Source organism: Rattus norvegicus, chromosome 2 (genome assembly GCF_021556685.1).
Source record: "Rattus norvegicus strain SHRSP/BbbUtx chromosome 2, alternate assembly SHRSP_T2T, whole genome shotgun sequence".
Classification (NCBI taxonomy): Eukaryota; Metazoa; Chordata; class Mammalia; order Rodentia; family Muridae; genus Rattus; species Rattus norvegicus.
The window spans coordinates 175145670-175166064 of NC_141535.1; the positions used below are offsets into that span (position 1 = coordinate 175145670).

The window sequence follows — 20395 nt, forward strand, 5'->3', positions numbered from 1 at the left end:
CATCTTTTACATGTACATATGCACATGCATGTACACATACAATCTTAGCACTTGAGGGCAGAGGCAGGCAGATCCCTGTGAGTTCAAGACCAGCATTCTCTACATAGTTACAGGCTAGCCCAGGGTTGAATAGTGAGGTCCTGTTGTGATTTTTAAAAAAGACTGATTTATTCGGGGGTGGGGGTGGCTGTAAGATGGTCCCAGCACCTATCAGACAGCTCACAGCCCTCAGGAACTAGCTGTAGAGTATCTGGCACCTGCACACATGCGTGCACACATACAAATGAACACAGGGAGGAAGTGACATCTCACTGTAGCAATTTGGTAACCTGCTTTGAGCGGCGTCTGTAGTACTCAGACTGAGAACATGGCAGATACTGAGCTGTGCTGTGTTGACAGAGACCTGTAGTTCCTGGTGTTCAGGGTCTGCCTGGCTACAGAGAATGAGCTAGAGGGGAGAGGAAGGAGAGAAACCCAAGACTGCAGTCAAGGTGAGTGCATGGATCTTGTTTGAGTCAGGAGATGCTGAGGTGCTTGCAGTTGAAGGTGATAAATGGTACGAAGAAGGGGTGTGTGTGCGTGTGTGTGCATTACACACAATGGTGCGTATGCCTGCCTTAGGAGGCGCTCTTTGATATGGCAGCATTTCTGCAGAGAACTGAAAGGTAAGAGGAAGCAAATTGTGTAAATATCCAGAGGAAGACCGCCAGCTACATGGCAGCTGCAGAGGCCTTGGAGCAGAAGTGTGCTTGTGTGTTTAAGGAACAGGCAAGAGGGTCTGCATGGCTGGAGCAGAGTAAGTCAGGAAGGAAAGGGTAGGTGAGGTCAGAAGGGAAGGGAGACATAGGCAGGTAACAGGCCTGGCTGTACGTTAGAAGGATTTGAGGTTATACACTGCATCGAATGGGAAACCACCGTAGGATCTAGAGCAGAGAAAGGATGCACACCAGTGTAGTATTGCCTCTAGCTGCTGTGAGGGAGGATAAGTTCTACTTCAGGCACGTGGTTGTACTTGTTCAGAATGGTAAGCAGCTATTTAATCCCCAGGCTTACTGGCTTTTGCAGGCCCCTGTACCTGTTCTGCCAAAGAACTCTGAGCTGGTGTCTGTGCCCAGAGAGTGGTGCACCCAGGCAGCTGTGGTCCAGGATAGAGCCTGGCTGCAGGCCCTCTGTGCAGTTATCAGGGCAAGTGGCACCTAGTGGCACTGCCAGGAAAAGCTTAGCTTTTACATGAGTGCTGACTCATTGCCATAGTGAACCAGGCCTGAAGAACTTCTGCATGGGTTTGCAGCAACCTCAGCCCCTAATCTCCCATCACTTAGCCATGCTGGGGTCTTCCAAGTTTCTCTTTTTATATATGACTTCTAGTCTTACTAGGGACATTATCAACCCTATCCCCCTTTGAGAAGGGGCAAAGAATGCCCAGGATTTCCAGGGAATGTACATGAATGATATTGTGAGGAATTCTGGGGTCCAGGGACATGGCCCAGTTGGTAAAGTGCATGCTATTCGGATCCCCTGCATGGATGTATAGGGTAGGTGTGGCAGCACATGCCTGAAAACAGCACTGGCAGACAGGCTACCTGGAGCTCAGTGACCAGCCAAACTGCTTAGCTGAAGCAATGCCAGGTTCAGTGAGAGATCCTGTCTTAATATGAAGCTGGGTGTGGTGCTGCATGCCTTTAATCCCAGTACTCAGGAGCAGAGGCAGGCAGATCTCTGAGTTCAAGGCCAGCCTGGTCTACATAGTGAGTTCCAGGATAGCCAAAGCTATCTTGTCTCAAACAAAACACCCACTATCTACCTCTGGCCTCCGCATGTTTGCACAGGCACATACATGTGCACCATGAACACTCATGCACACGAACTGAATAGAAGTGTAGTGTTTAGCGAGACTCTAGGGTAGACAGATCCATGGCACTGACCAGAAGACGTATGTATAATGTTAGCCTAGAGTAAGGTTTCTCAGGCCAGGGCTTGGGATCCTGGCCCGAGCTTTCTGAGTAGCAAGCTGTACACTGAGTGCCAGAGCAGCTGGTTCCCCAAGGGCCATGCCCAATGATTACACCCTGTGGAATCCTGCTCAGCTAAGTGACTTGGTTTGGGTTACTGCTATGATGAGATCACTGACAGGAACAAATTGGGGAGGAAAGGGTTCATTTGATTTATGTTTCCACATTTATTGTCCATCTCTGAAGGAAGTTAGGACAGGAACTCAATCATGGCAGCAACCTGGAGGTGGGAGCTGACATAGAGGCCATGGAGGATGCTGCTTACTGGCTTCCTCCCGAGAGCTTGTTCAGCCTGTTTTCATATAGAACCCAGGACCTCCTGCCCAGCGGTGGCCCAACCCACAGTGGGCTGGGCCCTCCCACATCAATCATTAATTAAGAAAAGGTTCTACAGGCTTGCCTACAGCCCAATCCTATGGTGGCATTTTCTCAATTGAGATTTTTCTCAGACACCCCTAGTCTGTGTCAGGATGACATAAAATTAGCCTGCACAGTTGGTTACTTATCTTAAAGAGTCTGAGAGACCCTAGACTAACTCAAGAGGAAGAGGGCAGGAGTGCTATGCCATGGCTCTGGGAGCCCGCACCCAGAGAATCCAGCCTGGCTGCCCTTGGCTGGCAAGAGTAGGTAGGAAGGTGTTGTTAGGAGTCCTGTCCTTGAACATCTCTGGCTCTGTGCCAGCTACCAGTGACAACCCAGATCACTGGGAGACCTGTGTGCTCAAGGCTTGGGAGGTGTGAGACCAAGACGGACAGTAACAGCATGGTTGGCAGCTATAAAATTCAGGAAAAACGAGCCTCTTTGATTCCCCAGGGAAATGTTCTTGTTAATTCTCAATTCCAAAGCTCCTACTTAGATGGCTTGGCTCAAGTTAGTAGAGGAGTGGCAGGCAGGAGAGTTAGGGACACCATTTGGATAGCATACATACTCTGCTAGGCTAACAAGTTCAGTGCCCACTGGGAGTGAGGCAGCCTGGAACCCTGACAGACCAGACGAAGTAGGGGTTTGGAGTGGTTGTGGAGCAATTTAGTTTTGCTTTGACAGCTAACATTTTCCAGAACTGGCGCCCAGAGGAAGGAAAATCAGAAATTGCCACTTCATACATCTTTCACTCATTTTGTTCATATTGCCCAGAGCATAGTATTAGATCTAGGTGAGTGTGTGAGGGTTGTGGGGGGTGGGGTGGGGCGGGGCGTCCTCTCCTCCCCCACCCTGCTCATTCATCCACCCTCTGGCTTTGCTCCAGGTCAGGTGAAGATCACCTTGGACTGATTAAGGCACCAGATACTTGAACTCTTTTTTTTTTTTTTTCTTAAAAACTATAGCATTATTTATGTGCATGTGCTTGACTGCATGTATATTGTACCCTGAATGCATGCCTGGTACCCAGGAAGGCCCGAAAAGCGCATCAGATCTCCTGGAACTAGAGTTATAAAAGGTTGTGAGCCACCATGTCACCATGTGGGTGCTAGGAATCAAACCCAGGTCATCTGGAAGAACAGCACTAGTGTTTTTTTTTTTTTTTTTAAGATTTATTTATTTATTATATATAAGTACACTGTAGCTGCCTTCAGACACACCAGAAGAGGACATCAGATCTCATTACAGATGGTTGCAAGCCACCATGTGGTTGCTGGGATTTGAACTCAGGACCTCTGGAAGAGCTGTCAGTGCTCTTAACCACTAAGCCATCTCTCCAGCCCAGCACTAGTGTTCTTAACCACTGAGCCCCCTCCACCCCTAAAGTAAAATCTTGTAACCCGTTTATCTGCTGACTGAAGATGCCAAGGGTTGGGGGAAGACCCCAGATTCTGGGCTGCTTGCCTTTACCTCTTCTGAACCTCAGCATCTCAGTGGCATGGGAAATCAGAGGAAGGTTTCAGATCCCAACTCTTTGTTCCTACTCTTAGGGCAAGAAAGGCAGCACCAGGGAGGTGACTGGATTGCGGGTTCCCCAGGCCCAGTGCCCTGGGCAAAGCAGCAGAGTTGGAGGCTGGGCTATCTAGAGCCATGTGTCTTTCAAAACAGTCCCCTTTCCTCAGGTGCCATCTGTCCTGCCTGTTGAACTTGCTGGTGGCCACAGCCCCATCACTTCTGCCCTGGCTGCTAAGGTTGAATGCAAGACACTGGCAGATGGGTACAGTTCTAGGAACCAGACCATAGAGCCAACCAGAGTGTAACTGCAGGTCAGTCTCCCAGCAGGGGACTGAGACTAAGTCTGGACACGTCCTCAGCTAGTGCATCCCTACCCCACCCTCCTGCCTTCCTGGCTCAGCCAGCCCAGCCCAGCCCAGCCCTGAGGAGAGCACTGGCAGCTGGAGCTGGGAAAAGCATGGTAGAGCCAAGAACAACAGAGGCCCCGCCTGGGTGCTGCACAGACCCTCTTCTGGCCTGTGGTAGCCCCTCCTTCTGCCTCAGCCTTTCCTATTGTTTCTTTTCAGCCTCCTGTGCTGTCTTCCCGGTCCTATTTGCCTCCCTTTGCCAGACCCCAGGCTGCCCTTGCAGGTCACAGCATCTTCTGCCTTTGGTTGGAAACTTAGGGTTCTCAGGGTCCTCTGTCCTCCTTTCCTGGTTCTCATAAAGTTCCCTTCTGTACCCGAATGTTTCTGGAAGGTGGGGTGCTTCCATTCTAGTCCCTGAGCCTGTCTTACAGCTTTGGGGGTCTACTGCCCTTCATCCTGCTATAATGACAAAGCCTGGGTCTCTGACCCAGAGTACAAGAAAGAGTCCCTTTTGCTTGGAGGACCTCAGTGAAAGATAGGCTGTAGCTCTAGGCTCTCTATGGTAGTCCTGAGGGTGCAAGGGCTCAGGAGACACAACTCTCCTGCATGACAGCCAGCCTTTCTTCTGGCTCAGAACACTACCTTCACCTCCTGTAGAAATGTCAGACCCAAACTCACTGGCTTTTACTTTGGAAGTCCAGGTCAATACTGACCCAGTAGAGACAATAATACCACACTCAGCAAAACCCTCCAACAGTACTGACCTCGAAGAGTCTCTATTTCTAGTTGGGGGTGAGGTGGGTATCCTGTAACTTTCCTGCTCTTCCTATCCCCAGTCAACCCTAGTGATCCAAGCCCCATACTGCAGCCCTACAGCAGTCTACCCTCTTGTTCCTTGCTGCCATCTCAGCTCATTTCTCTTCCTCTGCTGGAAGCCTGAGACCACCTTCCTCCCAGCCACACAATGGAGCAAAGCACTCTTCGCTGGTCTGTTCCTCACTCCATCCTCTGCTTGCCTCTGCTTCCCTATTGTGTCTGCAACTCCTGTCGGGAGAGGGGGCCCCAAGGGCAGTATTATATGGTCACAGGAATGGGGTCACTTGGGGCATATCTGCAGCAGATTTGGTTATAATTAAAAGACCAGAGGCACCGGGAAATTCCTTTCCTTATTGATCCCAGTGGGAAATTAAAGCCAGTAGTTTAGCTTGAGGCTCTTAATGGTGGCAGCTCCTCCCATTGAACAGCTCTGAGGCCCTAGCTAGCCCCTGCCCCTTTGTTAGTTGGATACCCCATCCACTGCTGCTAGCCCTCCCTAGGAGTCATCCCTCAGTGTCTCTTTCCAGCTGCTCATGTCTGCTGTTCCCTTGGAATAAAAGAGTTGCCGGAGGCTGGAAATCCCAGCCCTAGCCAGTCAGCATACCCCCCTTGTTCCTTCAGCAAAGTCGGGGTGCTTGGAGCTCTGGCCCTGAACTGCCAAACCACAAACACATCTGGAAAGAATTCCCCGCCCAGTCCCACTTACTTCCCTTTGTCTTTTCTGTCTCTGGAAATCCTAGCTAGTTGCTAGAGGAGGGAGGTGGTGGGGAGAAAGGGAAGGAGTGGGCCCAGGGCTCCTACTGCCACCTGAGGGAATTTCCTCCCAGGCTCTAGCCTCTGTGGGACTCTCCACCTGGCCTGTGTTCCTCTCAACTACCATCCCAGACCTTCCTAGGCTGTCTTGTCATCCTGACGACCATGGGTAAAGTTCTCAAGGCTCTTGGAAAAGCGCGAGCTTGCCCTGCCCTTTTCTCTTGTGAGAGGGAAAATGCTACCTGAGTAGGAGAGCGGACTATGGGCTCCAGGGGTCTGGAGAAGTGGAAGTGGGACACAATGACCAGTATGGGAGGTAGGGACACTGGGGGTGGGGGTGGGGAGACGCAGGCTCCTGTATTTTGACTTGTTCTTTCCCCAGGCCACACCTCATTTCTTGATCTAGAAGCCGGATTTCACAGTCAGAACCTAAAATCATCTCATTGTGCCCACAGTAAAGCTACACTGAAGCGGGGAGGGTTGTAACCTGTACTCACCACTCCCAGGATTCCTTTCTCCCCACCTAAGCATCAGTTTGCAACGATGAAACTGCTAGACCCGTGTGCCTCTTCCAGAAGCCTATGCCTGCTACGCCCCCTCATCCCTAAATGAGCGTTCCTTTAAAATCTAGAGTCCCAGACTCAGGCTGACATGTCCCACTCCCTTCTGAGTGTTGGTAGCAGGGTAGGGGGTGGGGAGAGCAGCGATCCAGAAGCCCTTCTGAGAGGTAGCCTTCCTCCCTCATCCTTTCAAGTTTTCCACACTCCATTGTTGGGATTGCCTCGATGTAGGCCTGATTCGCATGACACTGGCCTCTGGTTGAGGTTAATCCTCCAGGCCCTGTCCTCAGCTCAGTTCGACCCTCCACCAAAGCCTGTCAGTCCCCAATTCACAGGTCAGGGCTGCCTGCTCCAACCTTGGCCACCTAGACAAGGAGGGGCTAGGCGGGGATCCTATTTGAGATCCTGAGGGGACTACAGGGAGGGCCCCGGGAGGCTGGGGGCAAACGCCCAAGCAAGGGCAATCGCTTCTAGCTGCAGCATAGAGCGGCGGCGTGGTTTCTGGCTTTGGGTTACCGGCATGCCTCCGAGGTCTCGCCTGTCCTTTCTGCTCCTGTCTCTCCGCCTTTCCACTAGGGTCTCACCCACTTAAAAAAAATCACCCTCGGAGAGGCTGGCCCGCCGCACTTTAAACTCTGAACCGGGACATCTCAGACCCACCCCTTCCCTGCACAGCCAGCCTTCCCCCAACGCCAGTGGCACCGCGGCATGCGGAGTGGGGGGGGGGGGGGGCGGGGGCGGGGCGGGGAGCGATTGGCGTCTTTTCCCCCCTCGTGGCCCAGGGGGCCCAGGGAAGCGTAGCCACCGAGAAAGCGCCTTAATAAAGAGTCTTGTCAAGTGATTGGCTGTGACCTCTGCCCTTCTAGCCTCGAGCCGGGGGCTCCTGCTTAACCCTTCATTGTCCGTCCAATGCTTGGAGAGGAATGAATGAGTTGCCTTGTGCTCACTTCAGGCGTCCCCAGGCACTGCTCGAACCCAGGGCTGAGTCAAGGGGTAGAGAACAGAGCGACACCTCCCAGTCACCCAAAGGAACGCTTGACTTCCGTGCTGTTCCATTGGGTCCATTTCGACTGCTGGTTGCCGGGGGCCCCAATTCTTGCATGAGTGGGGTCTCCAGATGTCTGGCGCCGAGCTGTTCAGAGCACCGAGTCTGGTAGAGGACTAGTAGAGGGCTGGTGAAATGGGACCTGTGTTCGCCCTGCAGGCCGAGAGACCGGAGCAACCATGACCCAGGCAGGCTAACTGTGCCCTGGGCTTGCCAGAGGCACAAACCTCGTTCTTGTCTTCTGATGCTTCCCCATCCGCCTACTGATGCGGGAGAAGGGTATCTTGGCCCTTAGAGAACCCTGGACCCACCCACAGTTCTAGAAACAGGCGGGATTCCGGAAAGGATGGGGGTGAAGTGGTCACAGAGCAGGGCCCCCAGGTGGTGCGGAAGGCGGGGCGGGGGCGGGGCCGTCTCATGCACCAGCTGGGTATAAAAGCCTAGAGCTCTGGCGCCCAGCGGCTGTGCAATTGTCCTCCACGCGGCTTGGTCCCCAGGTGGAAGGATCTGTTCTGCAAAGGGGACAGCAAGGTACCTTTAGGCTAAAGGACTCGGCGTCCAGTATTCTAGTTGAAGATCTAAAGAGAAAGCCACCTTGCTGCCACTATGCCTAACTTTTCTGGCAACTGGAAGATCATCCGATCGGAAAACTTTGAAGAAATGCTAAAAGCTCTGGGTAAGGAGGTTTTCATGAGTTGGGAAGGGGGGCAAAAAGGGCGCTGGGGTCTTTAGAACTGAGGCCGAATAAACGAAAGGAGGCCGAATCAGGGAGTGGGTGCCTGGGAGTCTGCATCCCAGAAAAGGGGCGTGCCGGATACCCTGGGTCCTAGGGCACTAGGCCCAAGACTTAAATCCTACTTTCTGAGGCTGGGCTCCCACCGGTGCCAGCTTCAACGGTGACTCAGAGCCTGTGAATCAAGTAAAAACCAAGAGCACGAGGTTAGTCTCAGGAGGGTTTGACTAGCCTCGGCGCCTGGACCTGCTGACCAGGACACCTGGCTCTGAGCTTTGAGAATCCAGTATTCAGGCAGGGAGCCCTTAGGAGACATTCCAAGCTCTTTCCACGTACCCTAACAGTAACCCAATCCGGGCGACAGGTCCATTACCCTCAACGCTTGGCTCCGCCCACCAGGTGGTCCACCACTTCACCTCCCAGACCCTCCCCCACACCTTGCACTTCCCACTCCAGTCTCCCCACCCCACCGCCACCTGTGAGACAAATATTTTCCTACAGCAACCGGCTCCAAAGCCCTAAAACCCGCTCCGGACAATTACCACTTTCTTGGATTTCAACAAATGTCGTCGTGTGAAACACCAATCCCCATTTCCGAAAGTCTAGGATTGCCTCCCTCCTAGCCACGGACCAGCTGCACCCTGCGCAACTTGGCTGTTAGCCAAGGGTGGGAACACAGAATCCACCCAGACTTTCCCTGCCCAACTTCTTTTACCTTCTAGGATGGGACTGGGCTAGAAGGTATAGGGCAGGAGAGACATCTGAGGAGAGATGGAGTTAACCGCCCCAGGCTGTGGAAACTACCCTAGAACCTAAGGGTCAAGACGCCTTCCATTTCTGCAGTGGAGGGGAGCCCGGGTTGGAGGGAAACAGGGGATATCCTTGAAGAGCTAGGAACTATACAAAAGTGAATCTGGAGCTAAAAAGAATGCCGTGAGGGCAGTAGGGCCTCCGTTCTCATCTTTCCTTGCTGTTAGTTCTTTGTGTCAGCTAACCGCAATGATTCTTAGAGTCATATCCACTTTTCCTGCTCCGCCCTTGCGAAATTAAAGATCTAAGAACAGAAATTTTCAGAAAATCTATTACCATTCCTTCCCCCATTTGCTCTGAATTCTGGCCCCTCTCCCCAGTGGATGTGGGAGGCTGGCATCACCCCCAGGTTCCAGCCGGAGAGAAAGGCCCAACCCTATTGTCTGCCTTCAGAATGTTTGTCCTCCCTGCAGGGTCTCTCTGAGCCACGCGACTTGCTAGGGGGTAGATTGCAAACAGACCCGTTGTTACACAAACTGCCTATGTCAGCCAAGGTCAGCTGAGCCAGGACCCCAGCTCTGCAGGCACCAAGGACTAAGGGAAGTGGGGTTCTTCTGAACACAGCCTCCGAAGACTCCACAGTTCCGTTCAGGGTCCATTTTATGGAGGAGTCTCAGGGCTCACCATGATAATCACTGCAAACACAGCAGGTCTTTCAGTTGAGACTGGGTGAGTCAGCTTTGGCGCTGAGTGAAGTGTCCAGTTTTCTTCTCAGGAACCCAGAGCTATAAGATGCATGAGTATTTGTGTGAGTATATGGGGGTGGGGTGGGACCTAGCACAGTGGCAGTGTCTTGTCCCCTGTAGCACCCTGAAGGGCTAGTTCTCCATCATGTCACCAGGCTTAGAGAGGTTGGTGCCCCTACCTTCTGGTCATCCCAGCAGAGGGACGCTCTCCTTCATAACTAGAGGGTGGGGACAGGGAAGGGAAAGTATATGAGGACACAGAGACTCTAAATACACAGAGGCTGAGTGGGAAGGCCTTTGGATGATGTCAGAGAGGGGGTGGGACAGTACCATCCTTTCTTCCCCCTTCCTTCCTTCAGGACAGCAGAGCTTTCCCTTGAAAGAGACCTGGGGGGGGCTGGGGATTTAGCTCAGTGGTAGAGCGCTTACCTAGGAAGCGCAAGGCCCTGGGTTCGGTCCCCAGCTCCGAAAAAAAGAACAAAAAAAAAAAAAAAAAAAAAAAGAGACCTGGGACATTGCAGAGAGAGTCTGGTGCAGGAAACTTTGTTCAAGCCCAGTTTGGGCTTTTTCTTTTTTATTTGTATATATCGCCTGCATGTAATAATGGGTTTCACTATGTCCTGGCTTTTTTTTTTTTTTTTTAATGGTTTTTTTGAGTCAGGGTTTCTCCGTATATTCCTGGCTGTTCTGGAACTCACCCTGTAGACCAGGCTGGTGAGCTTGAACTCAGACATCCCCCTGCCTCTGCCTCCCAAAAGGTGTCCACCACCATGCCCCGCCCTGCTAGGCTGTGGCTCTTTCTTTCATTGTGTTTGCTTTTATCTAAAAAAAATAAAAGTTTCCAGAAAACATGAATGTGTACTTGGCCTTGTGTACCCTAAATTCTTTAACATGGAGCCATAGGACAATTAGAAAAAGCTATTTTTTTGACAGTTGAGGAATTTAAAGTCAGAAAAGTTTAAGCCCAGGGTCACCCCGTTTTCACCTGTACCTTCCTCTGCTGAGAATCTGCTCCTCGGTTTTGGGAGGGGCAGGGATTGTGCAAATAAAGACCTACCAGGGTAGAGACCTAACAGAACAGAATAGGTAGCTGGGGCAGAGAAGGAAGCAACCTGCTTGCCTGGTCTACCCTGCGAGTGGGCACAGGGAACTTAGTAACCGACAAGCCTACCTCAACTGGTCTCAAACCCAGTGGTGAGAGGCCGGGGGGGGGGGAAGCTGCCCCTAAGGGTGCTAGGAATGGGTTGCTGGAATCTGGGGAGTCCTGTCCACCCACTGACTCAACAAGGTGGGGCCATATAGCCTGGATAGTAGTACTCTCTGCCTCGTCTGGAACCTTCTCTCTCCTTCCATTTATAGCCTTTCACGGCCCCCTCCCTTATCACCACCCCACCCATACCACACACACCCCGGCCATCCTGGCTCACACGGAGCTGCTCCTGCTGTCTCATGGCAGGGGGTGACAGGGCCATTCCTCCCCCTGCAGGGGTGAACATGATGATGAGGAAGATTGCTGTGGCTGCAGCCTCCAAGCCAGCAGTGGAGATCAAACAGGAGAATGATGACACTTTCTACATCAAAACCTCCACCACTGTTCGAACCACGGAGATTAACTTCAAGATCGGGGAGGAATTTGAGGAGCAGACTGTGGATGGGAGACCCTGTAAGGTGAGGGACAGGGAGGGTACCCCGTCACAGCATCTAATTGCCATGCCTCTCAGAGTCTAGTTTCCCTAGACTCTTTGCTCTCAGGAAGGAGTCCCTAGGGAGTGCAGGGTGCTCGAAAGGGGTCTGCCTCTTCTCCCTTTCACTTTCACCTGCCCTACTGTGAGCTCTTGGGTCCCTGGTCTCTTGCAGAGTTTGGTGAAATGGGAGAGTGAAAACAAAATGGTGTGCGAACAGAGGCTTCTGAAGGGGGAGGGCCCCAAAACCTCCTGGAGCCGAGAACTGACCAATGATGGAGAGCTAATCCTGGTGAGTCCTGCCCCATCCCACCTCCTGGAGGAACCCCTGCTGCCTACTGTGGTCTGTGCTCAAGGCTCTGGCCACACCCCTCATCCTCCCAATGGGGGCTGTTTGGAAATGCCAACCCTTTTGGGTGCAACAAAGATGAGCCCAGAGGAGCTCAGAGTGTTCCAGCAGGCTCTCTCTTCCTGACTGCCTCTGGACTCCAGGAGAAAGTGGGTTTCTGCTTGATCCCTAGCAACCGTCCCCCACCCCCACCCCACCACCACATTCTACCTCCCATCCCCTCCCTCCCTCCTATAATAAGCAAGGTGCCCGGGTGCTTCACCAGCTAACTACCTCTATCCTTACAGACCATGACAGCAGACGACGTTGTATGCACCAGGGTCTACGTCCGAGAGTGAGTGCCTATGTCCAAGAACTTCTTCTGGAGGCCACAAACCTCCCTCCCATGTCCATTTTACAAACTAGCTCTCCCCTTACTCCTGAGGGTCACTCTCTATGCCAGAGAGGGGCAGACTACCAAAGCTCAGAACCCTTCCATTTGCCTGGTCAGAAGTCCCAGCTCCATACCAGGATCCTTCCTGGAAGAGACTGTCTCTCTGGCCTCTACTCTTTATCCTTGTAGTCCAAGTGATTTAGAATATTTATTGGTTAATTTTATTAAAATGTTTTAAAATGTAAAATCCGTCTGTGGCTCCCTGGCAGTGGTATTCAATGGTCCAGCTTAGCCTTGTCTGAAGTGTAATGGGAGAGGGCGCCATCACAGTATGTCAGCTACAGACCCTGCCTTACCTGCCTGCCGTGAGTACCTCCTCTATTCCCTTCCCAGCCTTGGCTTCCTCATCAGAGTATGGGCTTCTAGGGAGCTGACTCCCACTCTCTCACCTGTTTTCCCTAGTGGCGACATGCACTGGTCTCCCACATGGTTCCAGATGAGCTCATTAACACCCACAGGCTGACCTTGCCTAGGTCTCTCAGGGAAAGGTCTCCTGCCTGCCAGAACCTTGTATCTGCCACTGTCTTTCCTCCCCACCTCTAGAGCTCCCTCAGGCCCTTTCTGTTCCTGGCTTCCCATCTCCCAGGCTTCTTAGAGGTCCCTCCTGAACCTATAGAGTAGATATTGAGGTGTTCCAGAGAGTGACAAGGCAAGTTACCAAGCATTTTGTGCCCCCCCCCATTTTTCTTTTTAAAACACAGCACTGGTAGGGTTTTTTTTTCATCTTTTAAATTTTTATTTTATTATTTTCTGTGTATGACTGCTTTGCCTGCATGCATGTCTGTCCGTCTACCACATGCATGCCTGGTACCTGGGGAGGTGGGGAGCCCCCATGTGGGTGCTAGGAATCGAACCCTGGTCCTTTGCAAGAACAACATGTGCTTTTAACCACTGGGTCAGCTCCTCAGCCTCTATCACTTTTGTTTCGTTTTTGTTTTCTGAGACAGGGTTTCTCTGTGTAGCCTTGGCTGTCCTGGAACTCACTTTGTAGACCAGGCTGGCCTCAAACTCAGAGATCCACCTACCTCTCTACCTCCCAAGTGCTGGGATTACAGGTGTGTGGCACCATTACTGCCCACAAAACTGTTTCAAAGCATGGTGGCTAATACCTTTAATCCTAGCACTTGGGAGGCTGAAGCAGTGAGTGAGTTTGAGGCCAGCCTAAGTAGTGTGACTGGTCTCAGAGTGACACAGGGATAAGTGCTTGCTATAGGAGCATGAGCACCCACGTTTGGATCCTTGGAACTCACACAGTATAGCTGGATGTGGTAGCATTCTTCCAGGGAGATAGGAGGCAGAGAGAGACAAGAATCCCAGGAGGCTCATGGGCTAACCTGGTGTACATAGTGGTGACCAGCAAAACAGAAAGAGAACTTATTTCAGACAAAGTTGAAGATAAAAACTGACACCTGAGGCTGTCCTCTGATCTCCACTTGTGTCATGGTCTGTGTCTGCCTTCATACGTGTGTGTGTGTGTGTGTGTGTGTGTGTGTGTATGTGTGTGTGTGTGTGTGTGTGTGTGCACGCACACATAGGCACGGGGGGATAGGGAGGAAGAACACCACCAACACCACCACCACCAACAACAACAACAACAAAACCAACTCAGGACTGGGCATAGCTTGCCTGATGCTAGAGTTCTTACTTGCCTTGTGTATACAAGGCCTTGGGTTTAATCCTTAGTACTGGGAGCAGATCACAGAATTGGGGCTGGGACTGTAGTTTAGTGACAGAACACACATGCAAGGCCCCAAGTTCCATCTCCACCACCACAAAAACCAAAGTGAGCCCCATAAACTCATATGATGTTTGACTTATGTACTGGTAAATTCTACCTGGGTCTAGCTAGCTTCAGATGAAGCTGGGCCTAAAGCCTCAAAGACATCACCGACTCTCCCCGTCTGTCTATCTTGCTTATCTCTGAGTTTTGTGCACTGGTCACATTCAACCTTGTCATGGATCACTTTCCCCTTGTCAAAATGAGTTTCATATGCAACCAAGCTTCCAAAAGTACAGCCTGAAGCTCACTGACAAGAGACACTCTTCCTGGGTCCACAACCTCTTCACAACCCAAGCCTCAACTAGGGTCGGCTTGGACTGCAGGGCCGTCCTTGGACTAGTTGCTATCAACAGGACAGAGCTCAGGGACGAGTCAAGTCTGGGCCTTGAGTCACACATTGCCAAGGACCAGGCGGGACCCTGATCATTCCTCAGAAACCCAAAGGGGAGGAGGAAGTTTTTCCATGAAGGCCACTGTGATCGCAAAGCTCCTAATCCACAAAGCAGTGTTTATAAACACATGACTCTCACCATTACGAAGCTTTCAAAAAATGATGGTTTAGAGCTGGACCTGCTGGTGCTGGAGGTAGAGGCAGGAAGACGGGGCATTTGAGGCCAGCCCAGGCTACACAAGACTCAGTCTGTACAAAGCTAAACCAAAAATGATGGATCCAACTAAGCTTAATGATGCAAACCTACATTTCCAGCATGGGAAGCTAAGGCAGGAGAGATCACCTGGAAGTCTGAGGCCAGCCTGGTCTACACAGGGAAACTTTGCAAAAACACACACACACACACACACACACACACACACACACACACACACACACAGAGCCAGGCGTGTGGGTGCACACCCTTATCTCAATTCTCAGGGGGCAGAGAGCTCAAGGCCAGCAGTCTATGTAGGGAGTTCCAGGACAGCCAGGGCTACATAGAGAGACCCTGTCTCAAAACAATAAAATTTCCAAAGGGAAAAGGGTCTAATGAGGTAGCCACATGGGTGAAAGTGATTGCTGTGAAACCTTAATAACTGAGTTTGATTCCTGAGACCCACAGTGGAAGGAGAACCAACTCTCGAAGGTTGTCCTCTGACCTTCACGTGTGCGCATGGCATGTACAACCCTCAGTCACACACCACACACCATAATAAAACAGCTCCCTTGGACAGCATGTGTGCTAAGCTGCAAAGCAGCATATTATATTTTTCAGAATACCAAGAGAGTGTGTGTGTGTGCGCGTGCGTGTTTCTACTTCTCTAGTTCACTCTGTGCAATTTTAGGGAAATCCTGCAAAACATAACTGTTATCACTTCAGGATTCGTCTGAAAAAACAGCCAGGGTTTGGAGTGGATGTAGGCTATTGATAGAGTGCATGCTTAGCCTGTACAAAGCCCAAATTTTCAGCAGCAGCGCTCTGAAAACAGAAACAAAATCAGATAAAATAACAAAGCAAAAATTACCTTAGCTGTCTCTTTATGTCCAAAATGGAATATAACTGGTGTTTGAGGACCTTTACGTGGCCCCCCACCCACTCCACATTTGGTTTCCTCAAGGCTTGCTGCCTCCACCTGTTGGCCCTCAGCCGTCTCCCTCAGCTTGGCTCTGGGAAGTGCATTGCCATTTCAATGTCCAAGGCTTCCTCTCCTAGGTCAGAGGAAGTCTCTGGGCCAGGTCACAGGCCTTTAAAAGAGGTTTGGGGTGTTTTATTTGGCTGCTAGGAAGGAATTGGGTTAGAGAAAGGAAAGCAATTGAATAGGCAGGAGGCCAATGTCTGATCCAAGGTGGAGAAAAGAATGGCGGAGAATGTGGACTCCCTCTACAGATGGGAGGAATTGAGAGTGCCATGTGCTGAGCAAGACCCTGGGACACCTAGTTTTGTTTTTTACAAACGGGGAAAAGTCTGTTGAGGACTGGCTGCAGAAACAGGGTCTGGTTTCTTGTTGGAGTTCACAAGTCAGCTTCAGGCCTTGCTTCCTCTGTTTCTTCCTACCTTGTCTGTCCCCAGCCTTCAATATGGCCCCTATGCTGCCCTCCCCTGGTGTCCTGGGGTCTGAATTCATGGAGTTGAGCTCCTCAATCTGATTGCAGGCTCCTGAGAGTCAAGGACTTCCTGAGAGGTTTGTACCTCTGGCCCCTTCCCTGGGCTCTCTGTTCACAGCTAGGATGACAGGGAAATTACAGCCCTGGCTATGGTGATGGGATCAGGGTGTTCCCACCTGACTCAACTGTGAGAGAGCTCCAGCTTCCTGCCCCACCACAGTCCCAGCTGCCAGCAGAGCCTCTTTCCCTGTCTTACCTGAGTAAATCTTCCTTACTCAACAGTGTTGCAGGTAACAAGGGCCTCTCCGATCCCCCACCCACCACATCCATCCCCGAGAATCTGTGTGGTCTCTGTAGGTAGAGCCTTCTCTCACTGAAGCCCACATTTCTAAGAGCGTAACCACAGGAAAGCCAAGCCTCCAATCCAGGAAGCCAGAGAGAGATAAAGCAGAGACAAGGGAAAGGGACCTGTGGGAAGAGATGGCTGGGGGACTGCCAGGCACTGGCAGAGACTATCAGTAGGGAGAAGTGGAGACGATTTTTCCAACTCCTGCCCTCCAAGAGACAGGAGCTTTGAGCTAAGGGAAAGGCCCAGTAAAGACAAAACTTAGAGATCCTGGATACAGATGAAAAGGACAAGGGAAGACCCAGGACAGGGCTCAGTGGACCTCTGAGGTCCCCAGCACCAGACACCAATACCACAAGTGGTAAGACAGCCAAAGTAGATATTGCATGTGGGCACACATGTGCATGCACATGTACATACACAGACACACACAGACACACACAGACACACACAGACACACACAGACACAGACACACAGACACACAGACACACACACACACACACACACACACACACACACACACAAACACACACACTCCACCTAGAAGGAGAGCCAGAGGATGGGAAAGAGACAAAGAATAAGAGAGAAGGCTGAACTGGGAGATGGGGTTAGGGAGGGTCAGAAAAAGTAAGATCTGGACCCAGAGGGCTGAGATTCTCTAATGGGCAGGGTGAGGGAAGAAAGGGCCAGACCCTATGACCCCAGGGCCTGACAAAGCTTATGGCCCTCTGCAGGCCAAGATGGATGGGACTGGATGCCATAGCCTTTGTGGTGGAGAAGAAAGAATGCTGCTTTAAGGACGTCCTGAGGCAGTGGGGGCAGGGGTGACCCCAACCCTTTTCCTCCCTGAAGGAACTTCAGTGTTGGTGAGAATTGGGGAATGGGCTGAGTCCAACCAGGTGTTTTTCCAGGCTGGGCCATCTGTCCCACTTGAGCAGGACAGGGGACAGGGGACAGGGCAGAGAGTGTGACTATGGTTGAGTTATAGGTAAATAAGGGCAAACAGGCAGAGGAAGGTCCCTGTGGAGGCCACTGAAAATGTCCGAGGGACCAGCAAAGGTACCTTGCCCAGGTTTTTCCACCTCTCCTTCAGGCCTGGCACTGCCCTCCTGACCTGGCTTCCTCTTGCCTTTGCCCTGTTGGCTCTGCTAGTCGAGAAACCAGTTCTGTTCCTGCCTGGATAAGGATCTTAGCGAGCTCTTTCCAGGCCACTGCAGAAACCTGTCAGGTCAACAGTACCTGTGACAGCACCAACAGTTGTGAGAACCCATACCACACCTCCCTGTCCCTCCTACATCAGCCAGCCATGGCCCCTTAGCCTTAGTGGCCTGCTTCAGGGTGAACCCTCTTCTCTAACTCTGTGGCCCAGAAGTACCTCCAGGTGTGTCCACCTGGCCTCTTCCTGGATGCTCTTCAGAGCAGGTGGAAAAGGCAGAGCTCTCCCTTGGCTTTTTCTTGGGTGCCCAGAAGCCAGGCACAGCTTCTGGTGACTTCCTTTCCTCATCAGCCCCTCCCTAGCCCCTCCCTAGCTCCCCATAGCTGCTGTAATAATTGTCCCCCTTAGCAGGCAGGGGAGACCCTTGCACAGTCACTAGCCTAAAGGGTTGACCTCACTTAACCCCTCCCCCCTGGGCTCTTTGTGGGCCATCATTCATTTTCTGTGACACCCTAGCCTCTTTCTTGTCCTTTGGAATAGAGGCTCCCTTTTCCTTAGAGAAAAGACCGAAAGGTCAACTCTATTTTTCTTCTTCTTCATCAAAAATCTCTGACTTTGTCAGCTACTCCAAAACCCAAGGCCCCTCCTTGTTCCTCTTCTAACTAACTGTGGGGTTAGCATTCCACTCCCAACTTCCCTAAGGGATCTGGCCTTATTGTGTGTGTGTGTGTGTGTGTGTGTGTGTGTGTGTGTGTGTGTGTGTGTGTGTTGGAGAGTTCTAGAACAGCAGAAGAGGTCTGTTCTGGAAGCATCCAGGGGTGTAGGTGTTGAGCAGTGACTAGCCTAGTCCCATCTCCACCCTTTGAGGTAACCCAGTGTGTCAGGCTAGGCTGGGGCTCTAGCTGGTGACTCAGACCCCAGCAGCCCACAGCTGAGCTGTCTTGGGCTGATCTTGTTTCCCTTCCCGGCAGTGGGGTCATAGAACCAAGAACAGAGTCCCAGAAGAAAAGGATCTCTGGATTGTATCTCTCCTTAGTGTGAGAGAAAAGGAAACGTAAAGACATAGCCAATGTGTGAGGTTACTTAGATGTCAGGGAAGCCCTGGGTCACATCACACGGATGAAATCACACAGTTCAGGACAACTCAGCTTGGTCTCAGAGATTACCTCCAGCAAGGGGAGGACTTTGTGGGGGAGGGGTGGAAAGGCACAAACCGTCAATCCTCGGTCCTTACCACTCTCAGCCTGGAGCAAGCAACCATGGCTGTAGCGAAGGCAACTTTCCCTGGCCCTGCCTGAGAAGGAGAACTGGGGAAGACTAGCCTTTTGCTCAAGAGGGCAGAGTGGTAATCTGCTGACTCGGCTTCCCCACTTCTCATCAAAGTAATGGCTCCCCTCTGGTCTGGTAAGGACATTCACAAACCTTCCTGCCTTCCACACTCCCTGCAGCCAGGGGCCTGCAGGGTCTGCACTGTGGTGCTGTTGAAGGGAGAGTTTTTCTCCACTCTGACAGGCTCCCAATGACAAGTCTGCCTGGTTCCCTTTCTGTCCCTTCTTCACAGCGGTGGATAAAGGCTAAATCTTTCAGTGAAACCTTCCCTTAAACATCTTTCCGATCAGCAAGAACGTGGAAACAGACGTCAGGCTTAGTGCCCCCATTTTGGAACAAAAACAAGTCCCACAGTCCAGCAGATGCCTAGGGTTTCCTACAGCCTTCTGAAATTTGAAGTCTTTCCTAAAGGTTAACTTCAGTTTAAAGGTTCAGTTCTTCAGCGAGGTAAAACCGGGAGGACAAGGAAGAAAGGCGTGTGGACAGGCAGAAATTTTCGTCACAACTTTCCCTTTTCTCTCTGTCTTCTCTTTCCCAACCCTACTCTTTATTTAATACCCCATTCAATTCACTGCTCCTGGCAGGGAGCCAGCATTGTTCCTGCAGGCTCCGGTCTTCCCTCCTCCTTCCCACCCCGCGGTGGGGACTCAGAGCAGCCCCTGCGGGTCAGAGCACAGTCTTCACTACTGGCCCCGCCCGGGCCTGGAAAGTTGAGAGTTTGGGTTTCTCAGGCCCCCACTTATTCCAAATGCCATCAGTTCCGGAGGTAACTTCGAAAAAGCCCCCTCCCTGCAGCTGCTCCGCACCCAGCGGTGCTTCCCTCCCATAGCTGCTTGAGCTAGGCTCCACAGGCCCGCGCTTGGGGTGGGTGGAGCCCGGGCTGGAAGCCCAGAACCCTCCGCTCATTCCCCACCCCCTCCCGCTTCTTTCTGCAGCCCCCACTCTAGCTGGGGTCTAAAGCCCGCTCTGATGATTGCCCAGGGCGGGACCAGGACAGAAAACCGAGGAGTATCTCCAGTCCCTAAGCCTATCTCCAAACAGCCTTCTCCCTCCCTCTGGCGGTAGCTCTCTGAAGCACAGTTTTGTTTTGTTCTGTTTTTTGAATTTAGTATACAATGAAATAGAATTTATTGTGAGATTATGACACATACATATCATTATACGTTGTTCTTATTTGCACACACACACACACACACACACACACACACACACACACACACACACACACACACACACACACACACACACAGAGCTTTCCTCCTCTTCCTCTCCCTCTTGCTGGTCCTCTTCCTTAACTTCCTTAGCTTCAGAGATGCCACAGGGTTAGCTAGAGCACACCTACCTCCAGGTGTGTCTGGGAGGGGATCATCCAAGAGGCTGGGGGACAGATGCAGTCCTGGATGCCCTGGAACTCATAGAGATCCTGTCTCAAAATACAAACAAACAAAACCCCAACAGCAAACAAACAAAAAAATCAGGAAGAGAGTGGCTGTATGAATGGCTCATTGGTTAAGAACAGCTGCTGCTCTTCCAGTAGACCTGGGTCAGAGTTCCACAATCTGCAATGACTCACAACCACCTGTAACTCCTCTTCCAGGGACCGAAGGCCTTCTCCTGGCCTCTTCAGACACTAGACATGAATAT

General features: G+C 51.6%; 1 protein-coding gene across 1 annotated transcript; it reads left to right on the forward strand.

The window, feature by feature from the left end:
• The first annotated feature begins 7912 nt into the window (after positions 1-7912).
• Positions 7913-12256, forward strand: Crabp2 (cellular retinoic acid binding protein 2). Its single transcript, NM_017244.2, has 4 exons — positions 7913-8084; positions 11124-11305; positions 11495-11611; positions 11956-12256. Exons 1-4 carry the CDS (start codon positions 8015-8017, stop codon positions 12004-12006), a joined length of 420 nt encoding a protein of 139 aa, NP_058940.1. The 5' UTR covers positions 7913-8014; the 3' UTR covers positions 12007-12256.
• Positions 12257-20395: the final 8139 nt, after the last annotated feature.